An 11,163-nucleotide genomic window follows, 5' to 3' on the forward strand; every position below is an offset into this window, starting at 1 on the left:
ACAGGCACTATATATATAATCAGGAATCAATTCTTTGAAGCAAATCTCTGCCCTGAAGCCTCTACAACTTGCTGCAGAGCCTGAACAAATTTCAATAATCAATTTCCTAATAAATTAAAAACCTGCGCTACTCACAATCAGGAAGAGAGCTCCCAGAAGGATCGCCTTCATTTTAACGTCAAGGTCCAATGGGAACTGAACGCCAAAATTGTCGGCGTCAGTAAACATCTCCCGCACAAGTCCAGTCCACTGCTTCTGAATTCGGCCAATTCGCTCACCCGTGGCAGATGACAGAATCTGCAAGACCACACATGAAATGAATAGAAGTTCACACTTAATGTCTTCACGAGGAACTGTTGCAGGCTGGCTGGCTTGATAAACAAGGAACAAGTAGCAGAAGGAGTAAGCAAATTATGAAAAATTACCTCAAAGTTAACGTTTCCTCCTAGACAAGCACACGCACAAGTGTCGCCCTCTATGCGGAATATCTCGTCGTGTGCAGCATTAAAGATAGAGTACTTTGGAACGCAGTAGTTGAAATTCTCGTGAACGGTACCAATCAGGGATCCTCTGGGTGCATAGACTTTCACTTCCTGCGCAAATAATATTACTCGAATTTACAGCAACGTGGTGAATAATCGCATCTAATTCACGCTTGTATTCTTCAGTGTCTGTATGTGAACTCGGAGGTCTTGGAGAGTGGAGGAACATATACATACATGTGGCTTAAGAACGAAATTATATGCATACTAAAAAATACATAAGGTAATCATCTGATAGTTAGAATCAACCAATCTATCTCCTATTGCCATAACTAACCTATCTACCTGGCATCATTGTGGAATAGCTCTAGCTAATTAACATTGTGATAGGATTCTAATAACAAATAGCAACACCATGCCAAAGGGTCGACATTTTGGCATGCACCATGTACAAACTAGGTGAACCTACCTGGTCAAGTGACAATATCCAAACAGGGAATGGTCATCTCGCTCAAGATCATAGCTCTTCCATTGTCAAGAGCAATGAATCAATTGTGAAATGTCAAAGCATCGCATTTATCAACTGACCTGCAACCAGCTGTAGCAGCAGCAGCACCCCATGGATGTGCATCTGAGAGGTCTTTCCAGCGATATCACCTCTCTCCCGGTCGTGTCAACGATGGCCATCGTAAAGCTACGAGCATTTTTACAGCATTGTCGCTCACACAGGTTAGAATCTACGCAAGATACGAACACGATCGGAAAATTAACCATCACAGCTTGTGCTCATAGACGTGGAGCAAATAGACGGACAGTATTAGATACATGTGTAAACTTGTATAATTCCTCCCTTGGCTCTTCCAAACATTCGAGTTCGAAAGTATTTATTTCACCATGCAGATACTGTCAAATTTTGGCCTGAACCAAAATGAGTGACAGCTGATCTGGTAACCTATAACCTATTGCCCTCGCTGACGTTCTTATATTTTGTCTGCGTCGTCTGCTGTTTCTAATGGTTTGCTGCTGTTTCTGTGGTTCAGAGATTTGTTGTGTAAACGAGATATAAGATGAAGCTTTAGGTAAATAGCTTCAGACAAGCAATACTGGAGCAGCTGGCCTGCCTGCTATTCAAACAACTTGATCCAGGTTGTCAGTAATTCCACAGTAANTCTAGGAAGGAGAACCTATACATGAGTAAGCCAGTAAAGGGTAAAGATGAGAAAGGACAAAGCAAACAAGGCTACCAGTTCGTGAGATGGAAAAATTATTTCAGCGCCCTACATACGGGCAGTCATGTGAAGACCCGAACCATAGTAGTTGACAAACTACAGATGTAGGCCTACATTAATTCATGACCCATCACGAAGAATTCAATCACGCAAGCCACCAGCAAAGCCAACGAACCCGAAGCTTCTGGTTCAGACATTAGCACTGAAGAATTTAAGATTTACGCACTAAAAATAGTTCTAGGGCAATGCAACAGGCATAATACCAGACCTTTTTTAAATATATCTTGGAAAGATAGTGTCCGAGGAATGGCAAAAAGAGAATATCATTAACTTCCTGGAAAATGAGCTCTTATCGACTTTCTGGAATTATAAGGAGAGAGGAATATAGAATCTGTCCGTACCTTGCAAGATATTGACAAGGCTGATCATGGACAGTGGGAAACCCGCCGTAAACACCAGGCTACGCAAAGAACAAGATGGCTTCCCTGCTGGAAGGATCTGTATTCATCAGATATAACCACTATCCGCGCCATCACAGAACGTTCCCTTCTTCTTCTTCTGTAGTCTACTCTCTCCGTGGCTGTGATGCGGAGTATCACAGCTCAGTACGTGGGCTGCCAGGTGCGGCCAGGCGGCAAATCCTCTCGAGGAACTTTGGCGGAGGCGTCATTGAGAAGCTCTAAGATGTATTTTGAGCCACACACTTCATTTCGTTGGTTTTCGTATATCAGACAGCATAGCAGGTGTTCCACTGTCTCTTTTTCATCACATCCCGCAGCATACTCCTCCACCCGACAAGAGGGCTCCCATGAAAGACGGCCACACACCCAAGAGTACCCCGTCTCCAACAAACCCTAAGAACACTGCACGGAGCCGCCGGCGAGCAGCCCTACATTAGAGACCGCAGACAACACAGAACGTTCCTTGGAATGTCAGACTCTACTGCTATATTGGCTAACTATACGTTGATTTCATTATCACGTTATGAATTGCGTTATTTCGTTATCTTTATTCTGAGTTGTCTACGTAATAGAATAACATTAGGAACATTACAATATTACATGGAAAAAATAAAACGTCAAATAATTTTCCCCCAGACGGATTCGAACGTATCTCTCTGTCTCCCTTTAACCAACTTGCACAATACCGACCTCTACTGACTAAGGCTGCTANATAAATCAGGTGTAATAGGTATATTTTGGAATTTTATTCATGGCATTCATAAAACGCGTACATCTAGATAGAGTGGAGAAACGAATGGCGAAAGAATCTATTAATATCTTTTAAAGAAGAGAAAAAAGTCATGGAAGATTGGTTTTAAAACCAGGCATTGATTAATAAAGCTCATTCCAACGAAACACACTCACCGGTTTCGGGACCCCGACATGAGAATTACTATGCAATAGCGCCCAATAAAAACCGTGCATGGAGGGCAAATAAATCAAGCCAATGCCTCTGTATAACACTGCTTACCTCCCGTTTCCAAAAACCTATTAATTATGTAAGAAACACTATACACTGCTGTTTTATACCCAACGTAGGATCTAGAAATAGAATACTGGTCTGTTTTATTGTCAATTTCCAAATCGCCCTTAATTAAAACACAATAAAAGACAGGCGCAAGCAATCAAAACCATCATGAAAATAGCGTACCGTGATCTGTTGTTTAGATATCTATCGCAAATAACCCGTACAATATAGATGAAGTTTAATACTGGTTTTAAAGCGCGTGCGGGTGTTCACAAAATAACTTTTTTCCAATTTTTTAATGTCCATATTAAGTCCACTTTCAGCTGAGAGGGGTCTACTGTCCCCAGGGTACTGCCGAATACGTAAACACTGGATACGATCGCGTATAGTCCGGACACGGTAAACCTGCAGCCTGGTATTATCATAACTATGACGGAGCGATACCCTGCACCTCCTTCACTAGACGGTCTAGGATTCGCCTACGCCTACTCCCTAACCCTAACCCTAACTCAATATCAAATAGTTACCAGGTACGTTCGTAATTATCGGACGTACGCCAAGGGTACGTTCCTGCGAGTACCCATGGGGACATAGACCCTATGAGCCCCACGCTGCCCACATCCACGAAAGATGCAGGTACCGGTAGCTCAATACTACTCATGACCGACTATCTCACCTAGTCCATGTACGGTATATTCAAACTACCTCTAGCTCTGCAATAGAATTTTGGCATATTGTCTAGGTTACATTGAACATAATCTTTAGAACACCAGTATTTCTCAGGCTTCAATGAGAGAGAATGAGATTTCTTCGTGAAAAGCATCCCAAAATATTCCATGAATTTTTATAGTTATGAACGCCAAACATTTACCGAGTTTCTTTCGATCATTATCACCCTGTCGTTATTCAGCTTCAGCATCTTAGGACGTGGAGGATACGGCAACATATATCATTAGTAACTTTATGAGCTACTAACGGTAGCTGCTCGATGTTATCACTAGTTTAGCCGAAATTCCCCCAATAAACACTTGCCAGAAAAAAAATTATACGCGTTTAATAAAAAATACCAACACCGCGACGAAATGACCCGGTGCAAAAGATAATTTCATGAAATGGCTGACAATCAAAACACGGATGTTCATCGAAAAAATAGACCGCTAGTGTGCCTGCTATTGCACCAGGTACACCAGGCTATGAAAACAGATAAAGAAAATGAGAAGCGTTTGTACGTGACAAAATAATTATGCCCAAATCACAGTTATTGGGCAACAGAGATCGTTCACGGGTTAATAACTTTAACATTAATTTCCTGTTAACGAAACGTGGGTTTGCACAATATAATTCATCAAACTTATTTTGCATAGCAATTAATAGGTCACTAAATATTTGCGAACGAATTTTAAAACTTATCTCAACAACTACGTGAAGAAAATATTACTAGATCTGTATGTTCATTAGTTTTCCCGGCTACAACCATTGCATTACACATGATCGAGATTACCAATATTGTACCATCTTCAATTAATAGGAGTGAGACAATCTGGAACGCTGTTGGTATGAGTACCCATTAAAAACAGCGCACAAACGCCACAGCACGCACGGCCACGCACGCATCGCGTACGCACGCACGCACGCCCGCACGCACAGCATCGCACGCACGCACGCACGCACCGCACGCAACGGCCGGTACACTGCACGCACACACAACACACACACATATATATATGTAGTATGGTGTTTTATATATACGAGGATAGAACAAATTTAAGCACAACATATAGGAATTTTACAATGATATAATACTGGGCAAACACTTAAACATGGGTTTAAGGCCTAGGGGAAGGTTCTAGGGCATGCTACACCGTAAACTTGTTTACCCCCAGTTTATAATAATGCTTGGGCGTGTTGTTTTAGAATTCATTAGGCTATTATGCCACTCGATAGCATGTTGGAGATTTCACTAAACTTTGAAGTGAGAATGTCATTCAGCAAGGTCTGACATTTTTGACTCATGAAGTGTGCTCATAGGGTCTATGTCCCCCACGGGTACTGCCAGAACGTAACCTGGGGCTACGGTCCGCGGTAATACCGAACGTACGCCTGTAACGTTATGCTAGATGGTTAGGGTTAGGATTAAGGTTAGGCGTTAGGTTAGGGTAGAGAGTAGGCGAAGGCGACTCCCTACGACTCGTTAGTGAGTAGGCGAGGTACGGTCCGGCATATGTAATAGTACCTAGGGTACGTTCCGGAGTACCTGGGGGACATAGACCCTCTCAGCGATATTTTGTTTCTCAGACGAACAGGTCCGTGGCAGATACAACGCAATCATAAAAATTACAGTACACAGCCAAAAACGTGAAGAAAGTGGATTCCATCGAGAATTCTATCCCTGAAAGATACATGGCTTAGAAATGAAAAAGTTTCAACCTTGAAATGTAATAGATTTTCCTCCGAATACAGCGCATTTAAAAGAACACAGTTTCAATCGACAATCTTCGCTTGCATATAAAGTGAGTTGAAAAAAAACATCTAAGTTTAAGTCTATTGTTAAGAAACATATAGGAACATATGTTTCTATTAATACATAGGTAAAATATAACTTGCGCAAAAACAATAACCCGAGAACTAAGCACGCGTAAAGTGAACGTTTTTTAATCAACATGCGGTCAAGTAGACCCATCCTTCCAAACTAATTGAAAGGTATGTTACAGAACATCACAAGTGACCCCTGTTTACCTTATTGCTGCGACTTCGGTTGCCCCACTCTCTAGCCGTTAAAACCCCCAATTTTAGTTCATTCAGTAATACGTAGCCTTTTCAGTCTTAATGCATCTTCACAATAAGTATTAAACTGGTCAGAGTTGGCCTCTGCTACCCGTTGTGCATCACTACGCCATTGCAATGATCCAAACCCATACGCAAAGTGCCCACCACCAATACCTATAAAAGGGAAGTGCTAAATCACTAGTCTGACTAAGCTGTTGTGAAAGCAGAGCCCTGACTAAACAGTGATTAACGAGAAGAATGTACACAAGAAAAGGATTTAGAGAGCCAGGGAATGGGTCGCATTACAAGGTGACAAACACAATATACGACAACATCACGTTATGCGATAATACACATGCATATTCAAACAAAATTATTAAATGAAAAGCATTTACCCAAAGCCTAATAAACACTTAAAAATTATTTAAAATCATACACATAGCAGCAATTATACAACTGGTAATAGTCATAAGAAATCAATAATAAATTGATAATATCCTGCTACGATCTTGCAGAATATATATGTGGGGAAACGTTTTTTGGCCATAGGAAAAGAAAAAACGAGCCTAACTATTTTCTCAAGCTGTCGTCCGATAATACTGTATTAATACTGAATTAAAAACCCCAAAATTAAGGTGACCTTAACTTAATATTATTCAGCGTATTTGGTATTTAAGGCAGCATTGTTCTTATTACATTAAGTATACACATTTTCGTTGCCATAGAATTGATACGTCATTACAATCAACGTTGCCGTAGGAGTAGTCACCCTACTATTACACCTCCGCACTCCATGTGGGAGTAAAGCAATCTAGTGTCACTAGTCAGATGCTTTCGATTTCTATCTACACTATTTAGAACATCCGATATGATGAAAAAACATTACAGTCATGTATTCCAATTCAAATACAGTGCAAAACAAGCACCTGTTAAACTGAAAACAAGAAAAACTCTCAATATAACTGAAGATCAATTTACAAAATATATCCATAAGAGCTAGCTAATAAGCTCATCTTTTTTCTAATGGAGGGAAAGATTACCAAAACTGGTGCTCTTAAGCCGTTTACTTTCAAGTAGACAAAGTCTGAAATAGATAAGAGGCAGAATAGCACGTAAAATACATTTTGCACAAAAGCGACACACTCACATAAAATTGTATGGCCAAATTCAGGCCCGTAAGTAAAACAGAATATCTATCAAGTAACCGTCTTAATATTCTTGAAGATAAAATTCGGTTATGCAATGCAGGGAAATGCCTTTAATAACAAAATCTTTTAACATCTGGTAATTTTACATACATCCTTGCTGTTTGTTTATTGTATTTTTCATTACAATTGGCTCATCAAACGCCAGAACCAGGCATCGGCGCAGCACTATATATATAATCAGGCAATCAACTTGCTTTGAAGCAAATCTTCTGCCCTGAAGCTCTATCAACTTGCTGCCAAGCCTGAAAAAATTTTCGAATAATCAATTTCCTAATAAATTAAAAACCGTACCTGCGCTACTCACAATCAGGAGAGAGTGCTCCCAGAAAATCGCTACTATCATGTTAACGTCAAGGGTCCAATGGACAACTGACCCGCTAAAAATTGTCGGGCGTCAGTAAACCACTTCGCACAAGTCCAGTCCACTGTTCTCTGAATTCGGCCATTCGCTCAACGACGAGCGCCGTGGCAGATGACAGAAATCGCAAACCACAAGCACATGAAATGAATAGAAGTCACAACTTAAAGTCTGTCACGACGGACTGTTGCAGCTTGGGCTGGCTTGATAAGACAAGGAACAAGTAACTAGAAGGAGGTAAGCAAATTATGAATGAAAAGTGTCAAATGACACTGTAGCTCACCACAAAAAAAGGACAAAATGAGTAAGTAAGCAAAGTCAGTTTTAATTGAGCAATCTCGACTACATTTTAGAAACGATTGCCATCTTGTATATCGGCAATAATAATTTATAAACACAAAATAACAGCAATTCGACAGCTCGTAGATGGCGCATATGCCGCCTTTGTAGCGATGGCGTGAAAATAAATAGGTTATGCTGCGTCCGACATTTTTGTAAAACTTTAGCTGCTAATATAGACTTTTATCGGCTAGGGTGGAGAGGAATACCAATTTTGCAATTAGAACATATGTCAATGAAATATTGTAAACGAACCAGATCGATGTGACACCACAGACTGTTTGTGTCTATATAAATGCTATATAATTCCAAACCCATACGTAATTTGCCTAATGTTTGTAAATATCAAAATTCCTAGCCGTATTCAATTCACGGAACACCAAAAATGGAAGGGCAAAATCGGTTTGAACCTGAACTGACTAATGGCAATTCCCATTTTTGCCAAAAAATTGCCTGTGGCTCGAAGTACGTCGATGCGTGCTTCAAAATAGGACGTTTAATATGGGAGCATAGCAGTAACAACTATACCCAATTATAAACATGTGGCCCAAACGGTTCCTGAGTTATCGTTGACCGTAGCGAAATGTTGACGGACGGACGGACGGAGGGACGGACGGACGTACGACGGACGACGACTCATGGCAATAGCTCAGCTTGACGATGTCAAGGTGAGCTAAAAATTACCTCAAAGTTAACGTTTCCTCCTATACAAGCACACGCACAAGTGTCGCCCTCTATGCGGAATATCTCGTCGTGTGCAGCATCAAAGATAGAGTACTTTGGAACGCAGTAGTTGAAATTCTCGTGAACGGTACCAATCAGGGATCCTCTGGGTGCATAGACTTTCACTTCCTGCACAAATATTATTACTCGAATTTACAGCGACTATTTAAGTTATGTTGATGAATAATCGCATCTAATTCACGCTTGTATTCTTCAGTGTCCGTATGTGAACTCGGAGGTCTTGGAGAGTGGAGGAACATACATACATGTGGCTTAAGAACGAAATTATACGCATACTAAAAAATACATAAGCCTAAGGTAAATTAATCATCCGATAGTTAGAATCAACCAATCGATCTCCTATTGCCATAACTAACCTATGGCATCATATGGGTATGATGGGTATGGGGTATGATGGGTATGGGCATTATATGGGCATCATACCTGCATGGTATCATTGTGGAATAGCTCTAGCTAATTAACATTGTGATAGGATTCTAATAACAAATAGCAACGCCATGCCAAAGAGTTGACATTTTGGCATGCACCATGTACAAACTAGGCGAGCCTAACTGGTCAAGTGACAATATCCAAACAGGGAATGGTCGTCTCACTCAAGATCATAGCTCTTCAATTGTCAAGAGCAATGAATAAATTGTCAAATGTCTAAGCATCGCATTTATCAACTGACCTGCAACCAGTTGTAGCAGCACTGACAGCAGCAGCAGCCCCCCATGGATGTGCATTTGAGAGGTCTTTCCAGCGATATCACCTCTCTCCCGGTCGTGTCAACGATGGCCATCGTAAAGCTACGAGCATTTGCACAGCATTGTCGCTCACACAGGTTAGAATCTATGCAAGATACGAACACGATCGGGAAATTAACCATCACAGCTTTGTGCTCATAGACGTGTAGACCAATAAATTGTGCCCTAAAATTTTTTATATTCTGATGTAATTTTAGGCACCTAAAATAACATCAGAATATAAAATTTGTTAGGGCACAATTTATTGGTCTAATAGACGTGGTGCAAATAGACGGACAGCATTAGATACAAGTGTAAACTTGTATAATTCCTCCCATGGCTCTTCCAAACATTCGAGTTCGAAAGTATTTATTTCATCATGCAGATACTGTCAAATTTTGGCCTGAACCAAAATGAGTGACAGCTGATCTGGTAACCTATAAGTATAACCTATTGCCCTCGCTGACGTTCTTATATTTTGTCTGCGTCGTCTGCTGTTTCTAATGGTTTGCTGCTGTTTCTGTGGTTCAGAGATTTGTTGTGTAAACGAGATATAAGATGAAGCTTTAGGTAAATAGCTTCAGACAAGCAATACTGGAGCAGCTGGCCTGCCTGCTATTCAAACAACTTGATCCAGGTTGTCAGTAATTCCACAGTAACTAAACTTGTCTTCAGTGTACTTCTGATAATCTCTTTCTTATACGTAGCTGGCAGTTTTGTGCAAAAACGAGCAACTCACCTTCTGTACTGAAATAGACTGGCTGTCCCAATGTATTGGCAATCTTGTACTTGTTCTGACTCTCCCATCCTGTGAAGACTGTAAACAGAATTAAAACAATATAGTTGTTTTAAAAATAATTATACAGTATAACTGGTTTACCAAACCATATATACAGTATTATCAAATGGCTCGGATATTTTATGCATCATGATTGGTCAAAACGCGTCACGTGACACGCCGTTGTTATTGTTACAATGTACGCCAAACCGTGCAAAAAAAAGCGCAAAAAAAAGTTATATTGCACGCTCGCGATTATGTTAACATTTACAATAATTAAGCATCAAACTGAAATTTTCGAGATGTAGATTTACTATTGATTTTATAGACTATTTATCTAGACTATTTATCTAGACTGTTTATCTAGACATACTGTTAATTGTGTGTGAAGCAATTTACTAAACTGTGAATGTGTTTGTTTTTGACTTTCGGGACTGGAATAAATTTTCGTGATCTAGACTTACTATTTATTTTCAATTAATTGTGTGTGTCGCAATTTTATAAAACAGATAACGCACTTGGCCTGTTGTGCGATCAATGTAAATGCAGCGCGGCGCTCGGTATCTTTAGACTGGTGCGCACGGCGAACTCAAGTGGTGTGCGTAAGGTATATGCAGTGTTTATGTAGTAATTATTTTCAATTTCAGTTCCTATTATACCCCCTGGATTGGAGTACCTAACGCAGATTGATCAGCTACTTGTTCAACAGCAGAAAGAAATGCTCGAAAGTAAGTGTAAATGTATTAGTTTTGTAAGAACCTGCTAGCTTATAGTTATATATAGTCTTTTGTGAAGGATGAAAATGTAAATAGGTGTGTACCTAACAGTTGTTCTGTGTCTATTTATACTATTGCTATGGAATCCTAGAATTTTGTGGAAATAAGGAAATGTCCATGGATTCAAACGTGAGTCTGATAATGGCAGTACCAATTAACTAGTCAATGCTTGTGTGACCCTTCTATAAAGTTATAAACTATATAAATTTACTATAAATTTAATGCTACTAATTTTGTGTTAACGTTTTTTCTAGAATGGATTATTTTCATAATAGAGGTTATTATACA

General features: G+C 40.0%; 1 protein-coding gene across 1 annotated transcript in view; it reads right to left on the reverse strand.

Moving 5' to 3' along the window:
• Positions 1 to 10,138, reverse strand: part of LOC106820866 (phospholipid scramblase 1-like) — a gene marked incomplete at its 5' end in the record, with an annotated part of 12,755 nt that extends 2,617 nt beyond the window's left edge. Inside the window, 4 exon segments of the mRNA XM_014825460.1 lie at positions 136 to 297; positions 426 to 593; positions 1,071 to 1,219; positions 10,061 to 10,138. Coding sequence (XP_014680946.1) covers positions 136 to 297; positions 426 to 593; positions 1,071 to 1,219; positions 10,061 to 10,138 — 557 coding nt within the window.
• Positions 10,139 to 11,163: the final 1,025 nt, after the last annotated feature.

This window comes from Priapulus caudatus, unplaced genomic scaffold (genome assembly GCF_000485595.1).
Source record: "Priapulus caudatus unplaced genomic scaffold, Priapulus_caudatus-5.0.1 Scaffold50, whole genome shotgun sequence".
NCBI lineage: Eukaryota > Metazoa > Priapulida > Priapulimorpha > Priapulimorphida > Priapulidae > Priapulus > Priapulus caudatus.